Below are 26,061 nucleotides of genomic sequence, written 5' to 3' on the forward strand. Positions count from 1 at the left end.
GCAAAAAAAAAAAAAAAAGCCAAGGGAGAAGAGATAGCCCTGGAACCACAACTACTCAGCAGGGCCGGGCAGAGGGGATGAGTGATGGCTGGTGGGAGCTGAGGATGGAGAAGGCAGGGGCTTCTCAGCTCATGGGAGGGGGTGGTCCATGTCAAGCTAGGAAGCATGGATTTTGTCTATCTTTTGGGCAATGGAGACTTACTGAGGAATTTTAGACAAGGGTGATGAGATTCCTTTGACTGTTGCAGAGGGGACACTGGGTGAAAGCAGGCTACAGTGGATGTGAGGAGACCACTGAGGAGACTGGTACTGTAGTCCAGGTGGTAAATCATAAAGTCCTGGACACTGGGTGGAGATGGAGATAAAGAGAAGTGAGCAGATTAAAAAATATTGAGAAGACAGTCTGTAGGACTTGCTGATGGATTGGATAGGAGTGTGAAGGAGAGTGAGGAATCTCATCCTCAAAACTGCTCCATGGCCTCTTTCCTCTTCATAATTGTGTCTCTTCTTCCCAAACTTTACATGATGCCCTTTTTAATTCACACTCCATGGTAATAGGCTTATCTGCATTCTTTACACACTCCATAGTTAATATGCATTTCTATCAATATCTCTTTATCTTCAGCTTTAATTGAGAGCAGGCAAAGCCCCTTCTTCCTTTCTATGTAGTTTCCCCAATGGATGGGAAGCAGTATCAGCATTGGCACAACTCAACACATGTTTGTACCATTTCCCTTCCTCTTTCTATGCAGGTTAAATGCCTCCTCCTCTGGAATCGTGCAGGTGAGCCATAGCATTGTCACAGTCATCATCTACCTTCTGACGCTGTCCTCTCAATTGCTGAAGTCCCCACTTCAACCACCCAATTATTATGGCCTGATTCTGATCGTAGCCATCATTCAGAATTGCTCTACCTGTGAAAAAATTTCTTAAATTCCAACATCCCACTTGGGAACACAAGCTCTTATCCTTATCCTTCTGCCTCTCTCACAACTTCATTCTCATTCTGCTCTTTAACTTGATAGAGATGTTTGATCCCTTTATTATCTCCAAGTCCTTCATTCCCTAAAAGCTAGTTTTTCCTACCCAATTTAACATCAAAGTCAATCATCTGAACAGCTTTCTTAATACTTTTACTTCTCTGTCCCCTTTAAATTCTATTTAATCTAGCCATAGAAAAGGATAACAAACACCAACTTCAGGTCAGAGAAAGAGTGAGAATTTTAGGGTCAGACATGCTTGAATGACAATCCCAGCTTGGCTTCTCTTCCTATCTATTATCCACTTCTAGTGATCTAAAATGCAAGGATGAACATGCCACTCCTCTGCCTCAAATCCTTTGATGGTTTTCCATTGCCCTTAAAATAAAGTCCAAAATCCTTAGCATACCATACAAGACCCTCCTTGATTTTGGCACCTACTACCTTTTCAGCTCTTATGCCATCCTTCTCCACTCTCACTCACGCTGGCTTTCTGGTACCTCTCCTTTGATTTAGAATGATGTTCTCTTCTCTTGCCTGATCTCTATCTCTGTCACCTCATTCTCCTCACATAAGGGCCACTTCCTTATGAAAAGCCTTCCCAAACCTCTCCAGGCCAAATTTAGTTCACTCACATAGCATCATATACATCTCCTTCAAGATACTCATCACATTTCTAATCACATGTTTAATGTCTCTTTCCCATTATGCTAACTTCAAGAGGGTAAGGACTGGGACTTCCGGCCAAGATGGAGGCTTAGACGGACACGCTAGGTCTCCCTCTACAACTAGAGAGGAATACAACTACTTCAAAACAAAGGATAACTAGAAATTCCAGAAAATAAAACTACACGGAAGCCCAACATATGAAGTTATAAACCAGTGGTGCCATTTGGGCAGGTAAGAGTTAAAGAGGGCAGTGCTGTTTGTGGTCGCACCTGGAGCGGCGGGGCGGCGAGGAATCCCGGCCGGTCAAGCCCCTGGCGGTGCGCGACTCCGGCGCTGGGGAGAGCGGCCGCCGCATCGCCTTGAACAGTGAGGCCCGGGGGGGCGGGAGGACGGATCCTGGTCTCCTAGCTGAATAACTGTGTGAATCCATCTTGGACCCCCGCCCCCAAAGAAAGCACCACAGGGCTGCGAAATAGGTCGCGGACAGGGAGGCGCCGGTCGCTGATTTGTGACGCGTACGCAGGCACTGCCCCGGACAGCCGGCCCAAGAAAACAAAACGCATCTGTCAAAATGAGGCAGACAACTATAGAAATCCCGGTGACACAACTCACCAGGCAGCAGATAGAGAACCTGACAGATGAACAGATAAGAAACCTGTCAGAGGCTCAGTTCTGGGCCATTGTTATCAGGTGGCTTACAGAATTCACAAAAGAGCAGGAAAAAGATAAGAAAGAAGCAAAAAACTTTCATAACGAAAGGAACAAAACCGCATACGAGAAAGATGGTGAGAAAAAAAAATCCAGAGTTCATTTCAACAAACTGGAATATGGAGAAGGAACAAGCAGTCAACCAATGCAGCGAGAGGAAATGGGAAGCAACAATGAGAGGATCAGAAACCTCTGGGACAGCTATAAAAGGCCCAACATAAGAATCATTGGTTTGCCAGAGAATGAGGAAGATGAACTAGAACTTGAAAAATTGAGTGAAAATATAATAAAGGAGAACTTCCCAGACTTGGGGAAGGGAATAGACTTGCAGGTCCAGGAAGCAAGGAGAGTTCCCAAGAGACTGGACCCAGGGAGAACCACTCCAAGACACATTATAATCAAAATGTCAAAAATTAAAGATAAAGAGAGAATCTTAAAAGCAGCAAGAGAGAAGAAAAGAATTATGTACAAAGGGGTCCCAATTAGACTATCAGCAGACTTCTCAAGGGAAACCCTACAGGCAAGAAGGGACTGGCAAGAAATATTCAAAGTAATGAAAATCCAAAACCTACAACCACGAATACTCTATCCAGCGAAATTGTCATTCAGAATAGAAGGACAGAGAAAGTGTTTCCAGGACAAAATAAAACTGAAAGAGTTCATTAGATCCAAACCACTGTTATATGAGATGTTAAAGGGACTGGTTTAAAAAACAGAAGCTAAGGAGATGAAACAAAGGCAAACTAAACAGGCAATGAGAGTGGAAAAGGAACTGTGGGTACGGGAAGCATATTGGGGGGAGGTCAACAGGGAGGGGGAATGGGGAAAGGGAGGGAGATGATATAGGAATTGGGGATCAAGGTAGGAGGGAATGGAATAGACGGAGAGAGGTTGGGAGGAACTGTATGCACAACTAATGGACATAATCTAAAAGGGGGGGACAACTGGAGGGAGGGGGGCCACCGGGTGGAGGGGAGCAGAGGGAAGGGAAATTGGCACAAATGTAATATTTTAATCAATAAAACACATTAAATCTGAAAAAAAAAAAAAAAAAAAAAGAGGGTAAGGACTGAATTTTCTTTCTTTATGTGTTCCCAGCACCAAGGACAGTGCCTCATACATTAATACAGTAATTATTTGTTGAAAGAGAAGGAAGGAGGACACCTTTCTTCTTCTGGGTAACTCTTACTCATCTTGCAAGGACCAAGGTCAGAGGTTATATCCTCCAGCCTGGGTTACAGTCAAATCTGATTCATCTTTGGATCTCTAGGGCCTAGCATGGGACCTGGTACATGGTTCATATATCATAGATGTTTGTCAAATCATAATAAATTCTCGGCCAGGAGTTGGTAACTGTTGAAGCTTAGTGATGGATATATGAAGGTTTATTAAACTGTTCTATCTCCTTTTGTATATATTTGAAATTTTCCATAATAAAAAGTTAAAATATTTATATTCATCTCAAGCCAAGTGAAAGTATAGTCAGAGATGATCTTGAGGCTTCTGGCTTAGGCAAAACAGTAGATGGTGGTGCCAGTCCCTGGGATGGATGACGTGGAGCTGCATCCAGTTGTGAGTGCGCATGTGCATGGGGTATCTTGGGTGAAAGTTCTTAGAAGGCCAGTAGCAGGAATGAAAGAATGAATCTCAATTTGAACAACTTTAGTTTTAATTACCTTGAGGCATCCCCAGTCAGTTGTGCAATAGTTAGAAGCTACAATAAATTAACCCTCTGCCTCAAAGCAATGAGCCATGAGAGGGTTTTTCTGGATGGTCACGTTCCCCCTCATGATCTGTGATGGCCTCTGGACACTGATCTGACTGACCGCTGGGAACTCTCCCACTACCCAGCGAGTCTGCAGGAAATACTGTGCCCCACCATTACTTCCTTCCCATTTTTCATCCACATTCGACCCTTCTCCTTTACCTCTTTTTATTTTTTATTTCTACGGGAGCGATTTATTGACACCTGCGAGGCCTTGGTGTCACAGATTTATGTTCAGCAGCAGGGGTAGGGTGTCAAGAAACATCTGGTTCCAGTCTGATTTCACCACCTTGTGACTGCAGGCAAGTCCTTTACCTTTCTGAATTTCAGCGGCTGCCCCTGAAAAATGAGGATAACCACAGTGGCGACTTCACAGGGCTGACGCGAGGATGCATGTACGCAAGGGGTTTAACACAGAGCCTGGCACAGTGTGAGCGGTCAATAAATAGGAGCTATTATTATCGCCAGCGCTGCGTCCTCGTCGGCTCCCTACCAGGACGGCGGGAGCGTTGCCTGCCGCATGAGCGGAGCGGGCTGCCTCCTCAGAGCCTTCCCCCGCCACAGCCGCCCCGCTCCAACTCGGTGGGTGCGTGGTCCGCGGGGGTGCGGGGCAGGGCCCTCGGGCACGCAGGAATGAGTCCAGGGCCCGGAGTGGAAGGCGGCGCGGGGATAGGCAAGGGTCGGCAGAGGCGGGGGCTGCGCTCTGGAACTACGGAAACGCGCGCAGGGATAGCGGCTAGCGAGGGGAGTGGGCTGTGGGCTCACCGGGGTCGAAGGGTCGCGCTGGGTGGGGCCCTTCGGGACGCCGTGGCCCGGGTAGCTCCGAGGAGCGCACGTTCGCGCGCCCGGCCCAAGATGGCGCCCCTCCCCCCACCAGCGCGCGCTCCCGCAGCTCCGCGCGCGGCCCCGCGGTCCGCGCGCTCTTGGGCGGGGGATGTTGTGATGGAGAAGCCGCCGCGGAGCCCGAGCCCCGCAGCCTGAGCCACCTCCGCGACCTGGGCCTGGGGCCTCCCCGCGCAGGTAGGAGCTGCCCCGGCCCGGGCCCAGCCCCGGCGGCCAGATTCCAATCCTCAGCGGCCCGGGACCCTGCAGCCCCTTCCCCACGGCGGTCCGGGTCCCCCGGCCAGGCCCCATCCCCGCGGACGGTCCTTTCACCGTTCGAATTCCCACCATCTCCTGTACCCCTCCTTGTATATTCCACCTAGGTCCTCACATCGTCACTCCCCAACCCTTATCTCCTGCCTCTCCGGGATGAATAGAGGGCTAGTATAAGGGACGCGAATCCAGGGGCGGTGGGGGATGGGGAATGGGGGAGGGGAGGTCAAGGGCTGGAAAGGGGACGAAGGTGAGGTAGGCAGAGTCCGCAGGTTTTCCTGCAGGGTCCAGGCCTGGAATCTGTCAAGCCGCATTCTGTCGCCCTCAGCGACCGAGAAGTGTGCCCTGGGGCCGTCTGTGTCCCCAGCTCAGCCAGGAGGCCTAGCACTCACAGAAGCACTCATTAGGAGCGGTTTTCCCACTGCCAATTCAGAGGTTATTCTGAAGCTATTTTGAATATGCCTGTGCATTTTTTTTAAAAAAATTTATTTTTGCATTCTCAGATCCTCTAGCATAGTTCAGTTCTCTCCACTCTTTAAAGCCCAAACCTTGTCCACATTGGCTATGTTCTTTTCCTCAGTTCCCATTCATTCTTAAAACCGCTTTGCTGGTCCTTCTTTCTCTCACACCCACTGAAACTGCTCAAGCCAAGGTCACCCGAGACCTCCATGTGGCCAACTCCAAAAGGACACTTTCCAGTTCTCCTCCTTTACCTTTTCATAGTATTCAGTGGTGTGTGTCAACTCTCCTTGAAGCATTTTCCTGGTTTCTCTCCTGGCATTGTCTGCTCCTTCTTAATCTCATTTGCTACCTCTTTCCTCTTCCTTTAGATGTTGGCGAGGCTCTTAATTCTGTTCTGAGCTATCTTCTCTCATTCTGCACTTAATCCTTCGGTATTCTCCCAAGGCTTCACATACACATACTGATGACCCCCCACATTTATATACCTGGCCTAGACCTCTTTCCTGAACTCCAGATTCAGTATCCAACTGCCCTCATGATATCCCCTTGGAAGTCCACAGAAATTCCAAACCTACAAATCCACGCCAATTATCTTCCCTATGCTCCCTCTCTACCCTTCTTTCAAGTCTGTTGTTCCTTTGACTCTCAGAAATGTCTACCTCCTAATCAGTTACCCAGGCTAGAATCCTGGGCAACATTCTAGATCAACCTCTACTCCCTCACCCTCTACATCTAATGTCCCCGGGTTCTGTCACATCCACTTCCTAAATACTTTTCAAATCCATTAATTTCCCTCCATCCCCACTGCTACCAAACTTAATCTAGGTCACAACTTTTCTTTTTTCCCTTGACTGTTCTAACTGCATACCTCCCCTTAACTACTCTCACCACCATGGGATCCTTTAAAAAATGCATCTATCGGACCATTTATTCATTCAACAAATATTCTTTGAGCACCTAATATATACCAGGTATTGTGTTAGGCACTGAAGATATAATTATGAGCAGAATAGACTGGGTCCTTATCTCATGGAGCTGACAATCTGCTGGTGAGGGTGGGGGATCAGATAAGACTAAAATTACAGATGTAATAAATACCATGAAGGAAAGGTGGGCGGTGTCTTGGGAACACACAAGAGCACAAGCTAAACTGGTCTGGGGAGTAGGGAGAGAGGGTCAAGGAAGGCTTCTCCGAGAGCATGACATTTAAATTGAGGTGTAAAGGGTCAGTAAGAGTTAGGCTGAGAGGACAGGCAAAGGAGGTCCTAGGCATAAGGGAAGTCACATGCCAACACCTTGTGGAAGGAGACAACGTGATGTTTTTGAGGAATCAAAGAAGGCCAGTGAGGCTAGAGAGCAGAGTGCCAAGGCTGAAGAGGAAGGCAGGGGCCAGACTGAGCAGGACAATTAAAACTGTGTTACAAATTTTGGTTTTAAGGTCTTTGTTTTTGATTTGGATTATTGATGGTAGTGGATGTGGAGAGTAGATAAAATCTAGAAGTGTTTTTGGAAAGAAAATTGTCAGTATCTGGGGATGGATTGAGTATGGGGAGTATGGGAGAAGGCAGTGTCAAGGATGGTACCTTTACTTCTGGTTTGCATAACAGGATGGTTTGCCATATCATTCCACAAGCCAGGATCCTGAAAGAGGACCAGTTAGGGGTGGGCAAGGGAAACATGAATGGGCATGTTAGTTTGAGAGGTCTTTGAGACATCCAGGTGGGAATGTTGAGTAGAAAGAAATGTACATGTCTGGCACTCAGATGAGGGGCCTGATGGAGGTGTAAATTTGGAAATCATTCATGCATACATGGTAACTGAGGCTATGAGCATGAATGAATACCTATATTGAATAGCAGGCCAGAAAGACAAAAGGGCATAAGAACAAGCCATGAGAAACTCCAGCTGGTAGAGGAAGAGGAGCCAGCAAAGGAGTCTAATGAGCCACCAGATGGAAACTAGAGTATAGGAGGAAAACCAGGAGATGTAACATGTGGAAGCCATGGACGAAAGTTGGTTGAGAGGCCCATGGTATCAAGTGTGCAGAGTACAACCCAGATGAGGGCTGTGAGTGTCTGTTGAGTTAATTATATAGGGATCACGTTAACCTTGGTAAGAGCTGTTACAGAAGTGTGTTGGGAATAGAAGCAGGGTTGGGAAGGGTTGAGAAGTGAGTATGAGGTGAGGAAATAGTGGGTGGGGGGATGTGTGGAAGAGAGAGCAAACAGCAAGTGGTCCTGGAGGAGGAGTGTTGGGTCAAAAAAGATTGTTTTTAAGTTGGGAGATAGTGGATCCCATTGAAAAGGAGAGGTTGATTATGTAGAAAAGAAAATGGGTAAACAGTCGTGTAAAATTCCTGGAAAGGCTAGAGCAGAAGGATCCAAATGGTAGGTGAAGCAGTTGGTTTTAGGAAAGAAAGGAAAGGATAGGTCCTGAAGTCAGAGAGTTTGCCTGTTTGAGGACATTCTCGACTGATGGCTTCCATTTCTTCTGTGAATTAGGAGTGGGTGGTCATCCTCAGAGGGTGAGGTAGTACAGGGGGTGGTCAAAGGAGAGTTGTGTTCTTGTCTTAGCTAAAAAGTCCCTTCTTTAGGAAGGTCTTTGCTGATGTCTAGGCTAGAGTAAGCCTCAGGATCCTGTAGTGCCCTGTTCTTCCCCCGTCATAATACTCAATCATTTATTCAACAAATAGGGAGTACTTTTAGGTTCCACGTGCCATTCTAGGTACTAGCATTACATTGCATTATAATGAGTTGTTCAATGACTGTTGCATCACTAGACTGTGAGTTCCACTGGAAGAAAACATTTCTTTTATTATTCATCACTCTCCATGCCATGCACAGTGCCTGGCATATAGTAAGCTGCCAGGTTAGGAGACCCTTGACCTTGAACAGGATTCCCCCTGCCCTTGCCATGGTCTGATATAAGTTTCATAGTTCCTGCCCTGAATTCCCTACCCAGCTCCCTGCCTTGAGCCAGAATCCACTTGGCTCTTCCTCTCCTTTGAGGGGCTCCAGGTATGGATAAACCCAATGAGAGGGAAGAGGTTGGATTGTGCCCCTTCTGGAAGATACTGGGAAGCTGACCATCTTTTGATCTCAAAAGGCAGTGTGGTCACCATCACCTCCAGACTTCCTCATTCCTCCTGCAGTACTTTCTGCCCTAGTGACCAGAGATGAACAGGGATGTCCTGAAATCAGCCTGTCCCTTCACTGTCCCAGCCTCTGGGTGCATGTGTGCTTCCCAGAGCACACTTCCAAGTGCTAAGGAGGTGGATTCCAGCCTGACCTCTGCAAGACCTGGCTCTGTACACCACACCTTCAGGGAAGGGCTTGTCATGAGCTTGACAGAGTCACGGATCTTCCACCTCCTGAAACTCACGGAAGTGCCACTCTTGCACAGCATAAGAGCCAGGATGTCCATGTAAGCTAATTCCCTAGTTCCCTTTTCCTCTAGGTCTCAGCCTGCACCTGTCTGGCACCTCAGGCCATCTTACTTCCTTCTCAGGGACCCTTTATCATTCTCTGGCACCCTCTCTGCACTCCCATTGCCCATCCACAGCTCATGGGGGCCACACAATCCTGTCTTAGTGTCTCTTCCCAATGAATTTGTCTGTCTCATCCATTCCCCCTTCTGTCCACACTGAGGGCCTGTTCTGTGGCAGGTGCATGGTGTACTCCCATGTTAGTGGGAATGGGAAGTTCTGATAGAATCCAGTACTGGGTGTTGTGAGACACAAAGGAGGGGATGGTCACTTGAGGCCAGGGAGACAGGACTGGATAGGAAAGACTTACTACTTAGCAGCTGTGACCACTGAGATAAGTTTTGAAACATGAAGCAGAGGTTCTCACGAGGGGAGATAGAATTCCAAAGCTGAGGGCGAACATAGAACCAGGGCTGTGAGACTGTGACATGTTCTAGAATCCACCATCTTCCATGTGGCTGAAGTGTCAGCTGGGAAGGAGGCAGGAAGAAGGAGGAGTTCCAAGAGGTCACCAGTATTGGCTCACGAGGCTCCTGATGCACTGCTAATGAGTGCGGCTGTTATCCTAAAGGCAGCGGCAAGCCATCCAATGTTTTGAACTGGGGAATTACACAATCTGGTCTCCATTTTTGGAAGATTACCATGGTTTTGGGTAGAGGCAGAGCTGTTTATTTTTCTGAATTGTGCCAATGACCATGAGTATTCTCATTGCCCAGGTGGAGCCACACCGAGCAGACCAGCAGTTACACATGAGGCAGACACAGACAGGAGATGAATGCATAGCATTGTGCTAGAGTCTGAGGAGCCAGAAGGGAGAGAAAGGCGAGCTTTGGCTCCTGCCTCAGGACCACCACACCTGAGAGATGGCAGAGCCTTGCTCGGCAGCCTAAAGCACCCCACTGGAACCTATGCTCGGAGCTGAGAGCTACACTGAGGCAGCAGAGAGAACTGGGGCAGAGGACCAAGGAGTGTAACTACTCCTTAGTGGAGAACAGGGAGACAGAACTCTCAGCTCATAAATTCAGAATAAAGAACTGTGCAGTGGGAGTCAGAGAGAACCGTGCATGTTGAGAGGGGCAGTCAATAAGGGAGACTTGTGTTGGGGAACGATCAAGTAGGAAGAGAGAATCTGAATGACAGTATCAGGGAAGGGGAGGGTAAGATGGTAGGGACTGTCTATGAGGGTCAGGGCGAGAAAGAATTGGGAAGCTGTTAGTCAGGGAGAGTGACCTGTGATGTGGGGGGGGTCAGTGAGGGACCAATGAATGAGGACTTTATAGTGGGGGTCAGGGAAGGAGGGTAGCCCAGTAGTGGAAGGTCAGGGAGGGTGGAATGGGGGCTTGAGGGTGGGATCACTGGGTGATAGGACAGGTAGGTGGACAAGGTGATCCATGAAGGGCTTGTGAGGAAGGAGGAGGGGGTCTGAGGGGACAGGATGGGTGGGCTGTCACTGCGGAACAAGAGGTCCCCTTGGCTGAAGGGCAGGTGGAGTTTGGTTGGGGTACCCTGAGCACTGGTTGAGGCACAGTAACGCGATCAAAATGTGTTTTCTGAAACTGTCAGAGGAGATACTAAAATGGGGCCTGGAGGAGATGGGAGGACACATTCCCACATTAATTCAGCAACTATTCATTGAGGTCCTCTTCTGTTCAGCACTGTGTAAGCTCTAGGAATACTGCATTGAAAAAAAAAAGACAAAATCCTGACCTCATGGAACCGAAATTATGGTCATGAGAAGACAATGATTTTTAAAAAGCAATAATAATAATAGTAGTAGCCCTGGCTGGTATGGCTCAGTGGGTTGAGTGCCGGCCTGTGAACCTATTCCCAGTCAGGACACAAGCCTGGGTTGCAGACCAGGTTCCCAGTTGGTGGCGCGTGAGAGGCAACCAGTCGATGTATCTCTTGCATGTTGATGTTTCTCTCCCTCTCTTTCTCCCTCCCCATCTCTCTAAAGATAAATAAATAAATATTTAAAAGATAGTAGTAGTAGTAGTACTAATAACAACAGCTTGCCAGATGGTACTAGGTGCTAGGGAAGATTTGGGAATTGCTGAGAAGGGGCATGGTGCCCTGTAGTTTTAAAAGGGTATTTAGGAAGGTCTCACTGAGGTGACATTTGGGCAAAGACTGAAGGATTAGAGGGTTCAGGTCAAAGGCTCCCACTGTGGCCCAGACTTAGATTAATATAGGGGCTGGCATAGGGATTACTGGTGCCTGAGGTGAGATACATTATAGAAACAGTCACCAAAATGTTGCTTTAGCTGGCCAAAAGAGCCATGAATTGAAGCCGAAGGTCCTTCCTTTGTGACCTGCCTCCCCAGGGTTCTGTCCTCAGGACTTGGTCTGTAACTTTCTCCTGTCTTCACAGGCCCTAGTAGGACGTGGGCTTGGGGACTGGTTAAGCCCAGTCTTTTGTGATGATAGAAACGCAGCCTGGGAGCTCAGCGGTGGGACTGCGGATAGCAGTGTGGCAGGAGGAAGGGGAAGGGGGCAGTCAGTGTCCGGTGTCTGGAACACTAGAGCCAGGTCCCCGTCAGCTGTGTCCCTGGCACAATAAGCCCCAGTTGGATGAGCTGGGGGTGGGGATGCATAGAGAGCCATTGTGTGAATGCTCTGTGGTTGGGATTGAGGGAAAAGCAGGGGTTGGCTGTGCTCTCCCAGGAAACTCAGGGCTGGAGATTTGGGGATGGGGTGAACTGTGGGCCTGGGCCTAGCCTGCAGTAGGACTGGTGGTGATGGGGGGACAGGAGTTAAGTTCAGCCCTGCTTATGGGAAAATAGCTCACAGGACACAAGAGCAGTGTGTGCTGGCCTACTGAGTGAGTGTAAGGGAGATGAGGAGGTGCAAGGCACAGCCCTGGGGCAGAGGCAGGGGTGCTGCTATCCTAACCTGGAGTCTAAACATGGTTTATTCTTTCCCCCCAACCCCCACCCCCTACCCTGCAGGATCTGCCAAGGCCATGTCTGTTCCATCATCACTGAGCCAGTCGGCCATTAACGCCAACAGCCACGGAGGCCCTTCCCTGAGCCTACCCCTGCCCCTGCACACTGCCCACAACCAGCTGCTCAACGCCAAGCTGCAGGCCACGGCCGTGGGACCCAAAGACTTGCGCAGCGCCATGGGGGAGGGTGGTGGGCCTGAGCCGGGCCCTGCCAATGCCAAGTGGCTAAAGGATGGCCAGAACCAGCTCCGGCGGGCTGCCACAGCCCACCGTGACCAGAACCGAAATGTGACCTTGACCTTGGCAGAGGAGGCCAGTCAAGAGCCTGAGATGGCACCCTTGGGCCCCAAAGGCTTGATGCATCTGTACTCTGAGCTGGAGCTTTCTGCCCACAATGCGGCCAACCGTGGGCTTCGAGGACCTGGCCTGATCATCAGCACCCAAGATCAGGGACCAGATGAGGGAGAGGAGAAGGCAGCAGGGGAGGCTGAAGAAGATGATGAGGAAGAGGACGAGGAGGAAGAGGAGGACTTGTCTTCTCCCCCAGGGCTTCCTGAGCCTCTGGAGAGTGCGGAGGTGCCCTCTGGACCCCAGACCCTTGCAGACGGCCCCCGGGAGCACAGCAAGAGTGCCAGCCTCCTGTTTGGCATGCGGAATAGTGCAGCCAGTGACGAGGACTCAAGCTGGGCTACCTTATCCCAGGGCAGCCCCTCCTATGGCTCACCGGAGGACACAGGTACCTTGTGGAGGTTGGCTTGGGGAATGTGGGAGGGCAGCAGGGTGGAGGGCAGGCTTCTCCATACAGAGGCTGGGGCCATCTTGGGTGTGAGTCACAGAGCACATGTCCTCAGCAGGCTATGCTCAGGTTTCCCTGAAGGAAACCATTTGTACCTTCAGAGAGTGCTTGAAACACTTGATCAGTCCATCCATCGTGCATATCCTGATGGACAACGGATGAGGTCCATTTATAGGGCATTTACCGGGTACTGGCCCTGTGCTCGGAACTATCATATTTAATCTTCACAGTGCTGTGAGGTAGATACTATTATTATGCCCATATTATGGATGACAAAAAAGAGGCCTGGAGAGATTTAACAGCTTTCCCAAAATCACATAGAGTCTGAGATCACAGTAGAACTGAGATCTAAACCAGGTCTGAGTCCAAACCTGAGCCCTGGGCCCTTGTTAGCCTGCCACTGATGCACACAGCGCAACAAATGAAGGTGCCAGATTTTAACAGGCCAGGTCTAGAGGGAGTGGCAGCACCTCCCCACAGAGGTCTACTTGGAAAGACTGGAGAGTGTTGTGTGCAACATGCTGGGCATTGCAAGGATCCTGTTTTAAATCTTTTGTATTAGGAATAGGATATTGACATTAAAGTTAGGAAGCAAAGGAAGAATAAACATATGCTTTTTTTGTAGGGGCCCGGGAGAAGAATAAATGTTCAGACTCCAAGGAGTGATCGTTAAAAATGTCCCTTTTAAATAAGTTGAGTCTTCACATTTGCTAATATCACATAGAGGTGTGGACAGAGTTGAGAGCACAGGGGAGAGATAATGGGCTGTAGCCACAAGATGGGCGTTTGGTCAGTGGGGTATAAATAAAGATTAGGAAAGACTCCCCCACACCAGGTAGCAGGCACCATACCCAGACCCCGAACTGTGGAACCTTTGCAGGGAGCATGTGGTTCAGATGAGCCAAGGGCAGCTCACTGTCCCCTTTCAAAACTTTTTGTAGATACTTTTAAACATATACAAAAGTAGAGAAAATAACAAACCTGATTTACCTATTACCCAGTTTCAACGATTATCAACACCTGCCTAATCTTGCCACATCTGTACCCTCGCCTGCTCCTGGGCCCCAGCCTAAGTCATTTTGAAGCAAGCATTTTTTAATCCATAAATGTTTGTCCAAACATTTCTAAGAGATAAAGCTTTAAAAACTTTTTTAAATTTTTTATTTTAGAGAGGGGAAGGGAGGGAGAAAGAGGGAGAGAAGCATCGACGTGATCGGTTGCCTTCTCCGTGCCCGCTGACTGGGGACAGAACGCACAATCCAGGCATGTGTCTCGACTGGGAATCGAACCAGTGACCTTTCAGTCTGCAAGGTGACACCCCAACCAACTGAGCCACACTGGCAGGGTTGAAATAAAACTTTTTAAAAATTCACAATACCATTATCATGTCTACAAAAATTTAATAATAATTCCTTAATATCATCTAATATTCAGTCAATGTTTACATTTTCCCAGTTGTCTAATAAATGTCTTTCCCGACCTTTTAAAAAAGTTTTATTGTTTGAATCAATATCCAAATAGGTCCAGACCTTTTGATGATTGATATGTCTCGTAAAGTTTCTTTCTCTCCGTACGTTATCCCTCCATCTCGGTCTGTATTTTTGCTTGCAGTTGTTTTTTAATTGAAGCCACTGTGGTGTTTGCCTGGGGTTTTCCGTGGTCAGATTTGCACATTCTCTCCCTGTAGTGCTGCTGAACATGTCCCCCTTCCCCTGGATTTCCTCTGAATTGGTAGTGAGTTCTGGAGCCTTGATCAGATTCAGATTTGAGAGGTTTTTTTCATTTTGTTTTTTTCAAGAACACTTTATAGGTGGTATTGAGTCATTCTTTCAAAGGCAAAGCCTGATTGCCTCTCTCTTTTGTGATGTTAGTGGCCTTAGGTGGTCATTGCCTGGACCCCCTTTAAAGGGGACAGCTGCTCTTCCAGTCCAGTTCATTATTTATTGAGCTGGTCTTGGGAAAGTGTTGTCTCAATGGAGCCAGTTTGTGTAACTTTTCAAGGGAAACTGAAAACTAGATATTCCCAATTTCTAAATATTAATAATCAATTCTGTTTTTTAAAGACCACCTTGCAAGTCACACAAAATTGATCTGAGGATTGCACCAGTCTGTAGGTTGCTAGTTTGCAACCTCTGCCCAGCGGCCGTGAGTCAGAGGCTAAGTAATGGAGGGCCTGGTTGCTCAGGGGCTCCTGGAATGGCTACTGGGGTGGCCCCACCTGTGAATCTTCTGGGAGCAGAGGGGTAGAACTGCTGGAGACCTGGGAAGGGTATGCCAGGCATGGGCAATGACCTTGAAGGCTGTGGAAATTGAGGGTAGCGGTGTGGGGACAGCCTAAGGAAGGGCTTACTCATTTGTGATTGTGTTACTAAAAACATGAAGGTGACAGAGTAGGTCTCGACTCTGTATGAATGGGCTAGAATTGAGCAAAAATTATTTTATTCTTTCCACTTTAGGATCTCCATAGAGTTGTTGATTGAATACATAAGTGCATGAGTGAATGAATGATTGAATGAATGAATGAATGAATGAACAAACGAACTAACAAACGAACGAACTTGACTACCTGTGTGGGGTTCATACTCTGTGCCAGGCCTTGTCCTAAGGGCTGGAAATGCATACTACAGGGGACGGGTGTTACTGCCCTCATGGCACTCCCAGTCTAGCGGGGAGACAGAAGTACACAGGCAGTTAGAACCAGCATGATGCACTCTGGGATGGCGGAGGTGCAGGTGGGGCATCTAACCCTGCCAGGGTTCGTACTTGGGAACAGGGTAGGGGTGGGGTTTGTTTAGAGATGTGACCTTTACACTGATGCCTGAGGAGGAGTTGGTAATAGCCAAGTGAGGATAGAGGGGAGGAAGGCTGGGCTTGGGGAGGATGAGGGGCATGCCCCAAGCAGGGAGAGAGAGAGAGAAGGGGTTTGGAAATGGTCAGAAATAGGCTGAGAGGCAGGTTTGGTTAAGGGCTCCTGACAGCAGCACCCAAAGCCTGCAGGGGGATTTGGAGTCCATCCTGAGGGCAAGGAGACAATTAAGAGTATTAACCTGGAGAGTAACTTCATTAGTTGAGCATCTCAGAACAATCATCTGGACTGTGATGTGCTGCCCAGACCAGAGGAGATTAGACTGGAGGGATACCACCGTGAAGCTGTTGCAGTGATGAAGGTAGGAAGTATTAGTAGTCCGGGTTATGGTAGTGACTTGGAGGTAGGTAGTACTGGGAGGAGATGTGCCAAGCTCCAGAAGGGCCTCCCAGATGGTCAGGGCAGGAGAGCCGCCCCTCCAGGACAGATTGGAAGGAAGAAGCTCTGTAAAGCAGGAAGGTACAGGCTGAGGGACAGCAGATGGATTGATGTGGGTGACTTAGTCAGAAGATGGTGAATTGGTCCCCAGATTAAGAGGTGTATGACCTTCATGAAGAAGTGTGTGGCTGTGGAGGGCACAGCTGCTTTGGGCACTGACATTCTTGGAAGGTTTGGCAGTTGAGCCCGGAAGGCAATGGAAGGTGTCTGGGGAAGAGCAGGCATCTTAATTTCCTAGGGCAGTGGTTCTCCACCTGTGGTTCGCGACCCCTTTGGGGGTCGAATGACCATTTCACAGGGGTTGCCTAAGACCATCGTAAAACACATAATTACATATTGTTTTTGTAATTAATCACTATGCTTTAATTATGTTCAATTTGTAACAATGAAAATACATCCTGCATATCAGATATTTACATTACGATTCATAACAGTAGCAAAATTACAATTATGAAGTAGCAACAAAAATAATTTTATGGTTGGGGGTCACCACAACATGAGGAACTGTATTAAAGGGTCGCGGCATTAGGAAGGTTGAGAACCACTGCCCTAGGGCTTGAGGTGAGGGGAGGGGAGGGGAGAAGAGGTGGTTTTGGCAGTCTAGAAGGCTGGATGGGCAGGAAGAGCCCCTCCTCTGGGCCCACCTCATCTGGAAGGTGAGGTTGGTGAGGCACCTGCCCAGACAGCTCACCTCAGGTGAGCAGCCACCTTGATGTAACCACACCCACTCTCTGCCCCTCTGGGCCTGGTTGCTCAGCAGCCAGGGTCTGGGGACTGCCTGTCCCTCAGTGCTGCCTCTTGGACCAGTCAGGATTCCTGGTTTCCCTGGTAACGCGAAGCACGTCAGCAGCCTGGGCACTCCCAGCCGGCCCTGGTGCTGCGGTTGCCGAGGAGACGCTGCAGCCTAGCTGGGCCCCGGCAGGTGAGGGGGTTGGTACTGGGAAGCCCCAAGCCCAGCCCAAGCTTGCAGGGGCCCTGACCCTCAAGGCCCACTCTCAGGCTCCAATTGCTAGGCAAGTTCTGGGGAGGGGAGGCAGCCCTGAGAGCCTTGAAGCCACACCCTGATTGCGCTGAGAGCTCCAGGCTGGCAGGGCCCCAGGTGGCTGGGGTATTCCCAAGGGGCTGAGGCTCCTGTGTCCCTAACACTGGGCTTGATTGTGGCACTGAGGTGATCATTGTGGGATGGGGTGGCATGGAGATTCGGGATTGGGGGAGGGGAGCCAGGATTAGAAAGGAGGCGTGAGTAGGAAGGGAGGGCTGGGATCGCAGGAGCACCCTTCCTCCTCGCCCCAAGGAGGTCCCCTCTCATGGTGGTCCTGGCCCCTCCCTAGTGAGCTCCAGGCGGAGGAGGATCTTGCCTGGCAGGCGCTCTGCCCTGGTGAGAAGGGGGCGGGATGAGCTTTTCTCTGCAGCCCAGCACCAGGCTGTGAGCCCAGCTGGCTGGGCTGGAGGGGCTGTGAGGAGGGAGGGTGGAGGCCGGAGGGGCCGGGAACGAGCGCCATGTTCTCCCAGGACTTTTTCCTGGCCATCATCTTGCAGGACAGCAGCCCAGGTGAGGGACAGCACGGCGCTGGGCATGATGCGGGTTGGGACTGGCAGGGAAGCAGAGGCGAAGGAGGCCCGAGCCGGGCTGTAGGGCTGGAGTGGTGTTGCCGGCTAGGGGAGGAGGGATGTGTGTTCCCGGTGCCCAGTATGCAAGCATGTGCACAAAATGTTTGCCTGCATCTTAAGGGTCAGGGTGTGAGCAGCATCTGTGGTGTCTGCACACTCGTGGCAGAGGTTGCTGTATGTTGTGTACCTGAGTATGCATTCACTATGTGGTACCTGCACACGTGCTGGGGGGTCATTGTGGGTGTGATCTCTGTACTTGTGTGTGGCCAGGTAGGTATATATAGCTGTGTATGTGCACACCTCTGTGTGTGGTGTCTGCATTGGTGTATGGCTGGAGTTGCTGTGTGTGTGTGTTTGCCCATTTTCTGTGTGTATGTACTGTTGTGTTTGTGGTGGCTGCACAGGTGTGGAATATGTCTGTGTGCACATGTGTGTGCAGGAGCTGGTAAGTGTGTGCACCTGAGATACAGATATGAATTGACAGGGGGTCATTTGGGGTCACCTAACCTCCCTCCCTTCTCTCTGCCTTCCTCCTTCCCTGTATGTGGCCACATTAGCCAGGAGCAGAGCCCAGAAGGAGACCTGAGCCATGTTCCCTGCATGGGGCAGCCCCTCATGTCGTGACTCCAGACTGTAGGCTCTAGGAGGCATCAGGAACCATGTTGTACGGGAGCCCTTCCACCACCCCCTATCCACCGTGGGGGTCTCAGGGAGGGGACTGGGCGTGAGCAACAGCTGTCTGCTTTTTGGGTGGGCAGGCTCTCACCAAGCTCCCACCTCGCAGATTCCTTCTGGAACCCCAACGCCTTCGAGACGGATTCCGACCTGCCGGCTGGATGGATGAGAGTTCAGGACACCTCAGGGACTTACTACTGGCACATCCCGACCGGGACCACCCAGTGGGAGCCCCCTGGCCGGACCTCCCCCTCCCAGGGGAGCAGCCCCCGAGAGGAGTCCCAGGTAAGGCCTGTTGCATCTTAGCTGAGGTGCAGGGGTGGTGCTGCTGGAGCAAGACGAGCTGCCCACTCACCCCTCCTGTCCCCCCTCCTAGCTCACCTGGACAGGCTTTGCCCACAGGGAAGGCTACGAGGATGGAGAGTTTTGGAAGGTGAGTGGGGGGACCTGCTTCACCATGGGGGAGCTGCAGAAGGGGCATGATTTTGGTCATGAATCCTCTTTCTTCTTCCCAAGGATGAACCCAGTGAGGAAGCCCCAATGGATTTGGGATTGAAGGACCCTGAGGAGGGGACACTGCCCTTCCCGGCTCAGAGCCTCAGGTGAGTCAGAAGGCACAGTGCAGTGGGCTGGCAGTGGGATGAGCCTGTTTGGAAGGGACCTTGAGATAGCTCCCTGTGTGGGGGCCTGTACCAAGTGTTACCATCTGCCTCCAGCCCAGAGCCATTGCCCCAAGAGGAGGAGAAGCTGCCCCAAAGGAATGCCAACCCAGGGATCAAGGTTTGTTCAAGACCATTGCCCATTCCCCAGGCTGGGGCCCCTCTGTGTGCAGGAGAGCCCCTCATGTCATGTCCTGGGGGGCATCTCTGGTCTCAGTATAGCTGTTAGGAGCTCTTCTGGTCTCAGCACAGACCCCTGTGTCTGAGCTGGAAGCCCTTCGGTTTTAATTGAGCCAGCCCAGTGGCCCGACAGGGGGCCCGTCCAGACTTGGCTCAGATGCTTCCCTGTACTAGCAGGGGTTGCCTCTGAGACCATCACCCCTCCCGCCAAATACATCCTGTTTGGGGAGCTTCTCAGTCTTTGCTTAGAACACCCCCCCCCCCCCCACACACACACACACATTCTGAGTCAGGGACTCCTCTGGTCTCAGCCAAGCCCCACCCCCACCCCTGTGTCCTGAGTCAGGGCTCCTCCAGTTGCAGCTGAGACCCTCTACCTCCCACCCCTTTTCTGTGTCTGGCAGTGTTTTGCCGTGCGCTCCCTAGGCTGGGTGGAGATGACTGAGGAGGAGCTGGCCCCTGGACGCAGCAGTGTGGCTGTCAACAATTGCATCCGTCAGCTCTGCTACCACAAAAACAATCTGCACGACCCCATGTCTGGGGGCTGGGGGGAGGTGAGGGCCCCAGCTGGTGGGGTGTGGTGTGGTGGAAGTGGAGGAACCTGAGAGATGGAAGAGCTGAGCTGCCCAGGCGGGGGCTGGGGGAGGGAGGTGTTGACCCACCCACATGACAACCCTGTGAGTTGGACATGTGACTGCAGTTCGGGACCTTGGGAGATGGTTGTCTAACCTGGACGGGGATGGTAAAAGGAGTGAGTGGTGACAGGTGTGACTCTACTCAAGTGCGGCCTGCGTGGTGGGTGGTCTGACACCCAAGTGAGGGTCCCAGAGCTGTGGCTGAGCTCCTCTGAGTGCCTGCTTCCTGGGCCTGCAGGGAAAGGATCTGCTGCTGCAGCTGGAGGATGAGACGCTAAAGCTGGTGGAGCCGCAGAGTCAGGCCCTGCTGCACGCCCAGCCCATCGTCAGCATTCGCGTGTGGGGCGTCGGGCGGGACAGTGGAAGGTGGGCGCAGAGCCTCGGGTCCTAGGGTGGGGGCTCATCCAGAAGCCAGAGTGGAACCCTTCTCCCTAACTCTGTTCTTTGCCTCTCTTGTGCTGCCGGACCCAGAGAGAGGTACTATGCCTATTACCTCCTCCCTGCTCCCACACCTGGACCTGATGCCTCGAAGCACCCTGGTTCCTCCCCTGCCCCTTCCTGTCCACTGTGCTTGCCCATTCTTGCCCACCTGTGCATGCTTTCCTATCTATCCTCCAGCCAGAGGCAGTACCACAGGACACCATCTGAGGGCAGAAGCCCTGAAGGAGGGTGTGGGTGGGGTGGGGACGAGGATCAGCACTGGATGGCACTGGGAGACACTGAGGTGCCCCTCCATCAACAGGGACTTTGCCTACGTAGCTCGTGACAAGCTGACCCAAATGCTGAAGTGCCACGTGTTCCGCTGTGAGGCACCCGCCAAGAACATCGCCACCAGCCTGCATGAGATCTGCTCTAAGGCACGACCCTGTCTGCCCCCTGGATTAGTTGCCACCTTTGCTCTACAAGGGTGTGGGCAGGGTCATTGAGTAGGGGTGGGGGGCTCCAGGGCAAGGAAGGCCTAACAGACCCTCCTTAGCTCCTCCCTTCCTCTCCTCCCTTTCTCAGATCATGGCTGAACGGCGCAATGCCCGCTGTTTGGTCAATGGACTCTCCCTGGATCACTCTAAACTTGTGGATGTCCCTTTCCAAGGTCAGTGTCACAACAACAGTGCAACTTTGTTGACAAAGGCAGAGTGACCCAAAAAGAGACTTGAGCTACTGGGCAGACATGATAGAAAAATGGACACTAAGTTATTTGGATCGAATAAGTGGAGGGACTTTGGCTAAAGTGAGGAAAGAGGGAAAGGGTGGAGGTAGGGCCTTGGCTGGAATGTCTGGCTCATATGCTGGTGGTGGGGACTGAGAGTGAGCAAGATTGATCCTCTTCTTCTTTCCCACAGTGGAATTCCCAGCGCCTAAGAATGAGTTGGTACAAAAGTTCCAAGTCTATTACCTGGGGAATGTTCCCGTTGCTAAACCTGTTGGTATGTATGTTCCTCTTCACTTAGGGACCACCACGTTGATCCCAAAGCTCTGCCCTCACCCTCTGCCTCCCAATGCCTCTTTTATAAGACTTTCTTCATGCTTGATGTCTCCCTGTCCTTCAAAATGCATTCCACCTCCTCCTCTGTCCCAGCTGCACTATGTCCTGCCTATCACGGCAGGTGGCATACCTTCACTGTGTGTGAACCAGTGAACCAGGCACATAGGGAGACCCACTCCTGAATCCCACAGAAAAGCTTTATGTTGGGATGCAGGTCTTAGATGGTTGGGGACACCAGGCACCAACTTGGACTGTGAGCATCCCAGAGGAAGCAGTGAATGTAATTGTCATGGGCTGTATTGCTTATAAAGTGCTTCCTCATATATTATGTCATTTAATTCTTGATGATCATATGAGGTTGTGATAATTCCCATTATGATCATATGGATCATATGGAATGCATACACAAATGAATGTATGAATGAATGAGACTTGCCTCAGATGACATGGTAGATGGTAGTCCTAGGACTCAAACCTGGTCATCTTCAGTTTTTTCTTCTTTCCCTGAAACCGTGCTGACTTCAGTGACCAGCATCTTAACATTTAATGTATGAACCCTTCTTAGAAAGGGCAGGGATTCAACTGGAGTTTGAAGAGAAGCCTAATTTGCAGAGGACTGGCTACTCCAGTTGGGTCCAATAGGACTGCTACAGACATGGTGCTGGAGGTGAGAAAAGGATGCTGAGGAAGCAGAGAGGAGGCTCAGCTGACCCCTACACCTTTGCTCTCATTCCTCCTCTCTCCCACCCTCAGCTTTGAGACCCTTGTTGCCTCTTTCAGTTATTACCCCTACTTCCATATCCACCTACCCCCTTACATGGGTTCTCACATTTCATCATCTGTCTGCAACCCCTCTGTTGCCCATCAGCTCATTGGGTCTGCTCTGTTGAAGCCAGTTCTTTCACACTAGGAGGCTCCAAGCTCACTTCTTGCTTTATCTTCTGCCCCCCCCCTCTTTTTTTTTCTGTTCTAAATTTATTGATTTGAGAGAGAAAGGGAGGAAGAGAGATAGAGGAGGAGGGAGAGAGAAAGAGAGAGAAACATCAAGTTGCTTCACCTATTTATGCATTCATTGGTTGATTCTTGTTTGTGCCCTGACTGGAGATGGAACCCACAACCTTGGCATATTGGGATGATGCTCTAACCAACTGAGCTACCCTGCCAGGGCTTTCTGCTCCCTTTTTAACCTCCAGGAGTTTAACATTGGCTCCTGCTGAAGCTGCAGTATTCATTCACTCAACAAATGACTAATGACCGCCTGATTTGTGCCAGGCACTATTCTAGGTTCTTGGTATATGTTAATGAACAAAACTGACAAAGATTCTTGCCTTCAAGTAGCTGACACTCTAGCCAGGAGAGATTCACAATAAAATAAGTTATGCAGTATGTTAGAAGGCAATAACTGATAGGAAAAAAAATGCACAGAAGGATAAGGGAGATTGGGAGTGTGGGGCTAGGAGTTAGGGTGTAGGTTTCAGTCCTGAGCTGTTATCAACTCAGGCTTTATCCAGGCCCTGTACTTCCACTTCTTTCCCCTACCTCCTGGCTGATCCTCCCCACACTCAGAAGCCAGGCCTCACCCTGACAGCCCCATCTGCTTCTTAAGCAGTTTGACTTTGATATCTTATCCACGACTCACAATCTTGGAGGCTTCCTATTGATTGGCCTCAATGTCATCAGCCTCACAGCTCTCTGCAGTCTGACCTGGCCCACCCAATCCTGCTTGCATTGACACCCTTCTGTGGACTCCCGGGTTCCTTGGTTATACCAGTTTGGGTGCATTGGCACATGCTGTCTTGAGGGTGACTTGGTCATGTGTCTGGAAATCCTTTAGTAGTTAAGACCTGTGTTAGGACTGGCAATGCAGAAATGAATGAAACTTGGTTTTTGTCCTTGGGATGGCCAGTTGAATGTGGAAAGGGTTTTCCAGCAGTCACAAGGTGTTTTGCTAAGAGTTGACCCAGCAGCACCCTCTCTGCCTTGTAGCAGGGAGAGCTTCCTAGGTGGGGCCTGGGTGAACCCTGAAGGATTTGAATTGGGAGTTTCTCAGACAATCAAGGGGGTAAGGAAAGGTGCACTCCAGACAGAAGCTTGCCCCTCAGTGACAGCCTGTACCCCTCAAGAGCATCCTCTTCTCTCAGTTTGTATTCCCCACCTGTCTGGTAGGGCATTTGCCAAGATGAGATGTTAATAAGTGCTCCATACGTCATCTGAAGCTCTGGGAGCAGTAAAATATGAGGCTTGACAGTTCAGATGAGGCCAGTTTTTGGAGGACTTGCAAGCTTAGGAGTTTGGCCTTGATCCAGCCAGAGGTAAGATGAGCAAGGCCAGCATCGGGGAGGACTTTTGAGGACATTTGTTCTCTGCCCGGAAAGGTCCATGGGATCTGCTTCAAGTGAGAGCCCAGAAGCACTGCAAGGGGCAAGAGGGCCCAGGAGGGACCACAGAGGTGTAGGCTTTTGTGCTGGCGTTGTTCACTTTTAGCTCTTCACTGGGAGGGAGAAGATGCCTAGATCACACAGCCCGTCCTGAGCGCTGCGGTAACTGGAGCCCTTGCCTCTGCCACATCATGTGCTGCTGCCTGGGTTCTCCGCTGAGCGCAAGCAGAAGTGGAGGGAACCATTCTGTTTCAAGAGAAAGTTGATTAATCTAAAAGCCAGGTCCTTGGGTTCCTTGGCCTTTGAGCACATTATAGAAATTATCAAGTGCAGCTACAATTTTGACAGCCCTTCTGGTTCTAGAAACTAGGAATATAGAGAAGAGGTGGGGAAAGGCTGGCTAGGAACCCAGGCTCTGAAAGCAGACTGCCTGTGTTCAGGTCCCCATTCCTTCCTGTGACCTAAGGTTTATTACCTTATTTCTATAAGCTCCTTATCTATAAAATGATGATAAGAGAATCTTTTGAGATTGTTGTTAGGCACTTAATGATTTAACACAGTGTGACACAAGAATAAACATTTCCTCAAATGGGTATCTTAAAAAAAACAAAGGTTGGGTCTTGGGAGAGGACTGGCCTGAGGAGCTGGTTTGGGAATCATTGTTGTGTGAAGCACAAGGTCTAAAGGTGGATGAGTAAGATATGAGGCGGTCAGAGCTTTGTAGGTGTGTATGTGGTGGTGGGGGTGCACAGAGGGTCAATCTGTTTAGACCGCTGGAAGAAGAGGCAGAATTAGGGAGGAAAACCAAGACTAGGATTCAAGATGGAAGAAACCAGCAAAGTGGCAAGTCCCTGAAGTTGAGGAGAAAGGCACCAAGGAAGGGGAACCTGTGCAGCACTGGCAGGGAGGCTGTGGGTGGGTGAAGTAGGGATGGAGCAAAGGCCCTGGGTTTGACTGGGCAGAGCTAGAAAGTCTAGAGTAGATTAGGGGTATCCTCTCCCCACCTCCAGTAGTGTCGTGTTTGTGTCCATGTCTTCTAGGGGTAGATGTAATAAACGGGGCCCTGGAGACAGTCCTGTCCTCCAGTAGCCGTGAGCAGTGGACCCCAAGTCACGTCAGCGTGGCCCCTGCCACCCTGACCATCTTGCATCAGCAGGTAAAGACCTGGGGTGGGAGAAGGCATGGCAGTGCTTTGCCATGGAGGGGAGACTTGGGGGTGAGGGCAAGAGCTGCCAACAAGATGGATGTGCCCAATAGAACACAGTGTCTGGCTGTTGCTTATTAACTGTGTTTCCTCCCTCCAGACAGAGGCAGTGCTGGGAGAGTGTCGGGTACGTTTTCTCTCCTTCCTAGCGGTGGGCAGAGACGTCCACACGTTTGCATTCATCATGGCTGCTGGCCCAGCCTCCTTCTGCTGCCACATGTTCTGGTGCGAACCTAATGCTGCCAGCCTCTCAGAAGCTGTGCAGGCTGCGTGCATGGTAAGCAGGTAGGGTGGTGGGGTAGTGGCACTGACTCCAGATGGGGCAGGCTAGAGAATGACTGCCCCTGTCTCTCTGCAGCTCCGCTACCAGAAGTGTCTCGATGCCCGCTCCCAGGCCTCCACCTCCTGCCTCCCTGCACCCCCTGCTGAGTCCGTGGCCCGCCGTGTAGGGTGGACTGTCCGCAGGGGTGTTCAGTCGCTGTGGGGCTCCCTTAAGCCCAAACGTCTGGGGGCCCATACCCCCTGAAGCCCTCCGTTCTCTCTCCACCTGCTTGCATTGGGCCCCAGGGAACTCAAGGGTATAGGCCAGGGAGGGGCCCTAGAGGCTATTCTTAGGCCTCAGTCCCACCTCCCTCCCAAACTGCCCCTCCTCGGTAGCTGGGTTCCCTGCGTAGGAGCTGGAGAGGGACATATGTAATCCCTTCAAGGAAGAGACCATACTGGACTGAAGACAGGAGCAACAGGAAGCAAGGCCAGCCCCGCCCTCTCCATCCCCACATTTCAGGTGGAGCAGAAGGAATTCTTCTAAGCCAGGCCCCATCCTCATGGGGTCCAGCAGGGCCAGAAGGAGGGGACCAGTCCAGACATGGATCCCCTCCCCCCTGCTCCATGGCACCTCCGCTGTACTGATAATCACTAATAAAGTCTGTCTGCCCTGCTGAATGTGTGACTTCCTGTGTCCGCTCCAGACCATCACCCCCATTCCCTTATCCTTCAGCTAGGATCCTGTTCCCAAGGTCCCCTTGCTCT

The 26,061-nt window shown here is 50.7% G+C and overlaps 1 protein-coding gene and 1 long non-coding RNA gene across 6 annotated transcripts; one reads left to right on the plus strand and one right to left on the minus strand.

Moving 5' to 3' along the window:
* Positions 1-4,273: 4,273 nt before the first annotated feature.
* LOC150018265 (uncharacterized) lies at positions 4,274-4,991 on the minus strand. The gene is made up of 2 exons (XR_016508578.1): positions 4,888-4,991; positions 4,274-4,461 (listed from the first exon to the last, which is right to left on the minus strand). It is a non-coding gene; the product is annotated as an uncharacterized LOC150018265 (long non-coding RNA).
* On the plus strand, positions 4,597-25,974 carry APBB1 (amyloid beta precursor protein binding family B member 1). Of its 5 annotated transcripts, none has more exons than XM_090264461.1 (14): positions 4,597-4,704; positions 12,112-12,843; positions 18,603-18,778; positions 18,870-18,926; positions 19,010-19,095; positions 19,210-19,273; positions 19,737-19,886; positions 20,206-20,333; positions 20,710-20,824; positions 20,973-21,057; positions 21,308-21,391; positions 24,869-24,984; positions 25,133-25,309; positions 25,391-25,974. In XM_090264461.1, the coding sequence occupies exons 2-14, from the start codon at positions 12,126-12,128 to the stop codon at positions 25,556-25,558; spliced, it is 2,124 nt and encodes a 707-aa protein (XP_090120587.1). In that variant the 5' UTR covers positions 4,597-4,704; positions 12,112-12,125; the 3' UTR covers positions 25,559-25,974. The 5 variants fall into 5 exon arrangements, with proteins under 5 accessions (XP_090120587.1, XP_090120617.1, XP_090120610.1 ...); XM_090264491.1 differs by lacking the exon at positions 4,597-4,704 and adding an exon at positions 5,037-5,142; XM_090264484.1 differs by lacking the exons at positions 4,597-4,704; positions 12,112-12,843 and adding an exon at positions 17,057-17,129.
* Positions 25,975-26,061: the final 87 nt, after the last annotated feature.

This window comes from Furipterus horrens, unplaced genomic scaffold (assembly GCF_987537825.1).
Source record: "Furipterus horrens unplaced genomic scaffold, mFurHor1.1.pri manual_scaffold_2, whole genome shotgun sequence".
NCBI lineage: Eukaryota > Metazoa > Chordata > Mammalia > Chiroptera > Furipteridae > Furipterus > Furipterus horrens.

Bases quoted from the DNA above. Each gene is read 5' to 3' on its own strand.
- APBB1 (XM_090264461.1), top strand. From the start codon at position 12,126: ATGTCTGTTCCATCATCACTGAGCCAGTCGGCCATTAACGCCAACAGC. The intron at 12,844-18,602 runs GTACCTTGTGGA...CCCACCTCGCAG, and splicing joins TGGCTCACCGGAGGACACAG to ATTCCTTCTGGAACCCCAAC. The intron at 19,887-20,205 runs GTGAGGGCCCCA...CTGGGCCTGCAG, and splicing joins TGTCTGGGGGCTGGGGGGAG to GGAAAGGATCTGCTGCTGCA.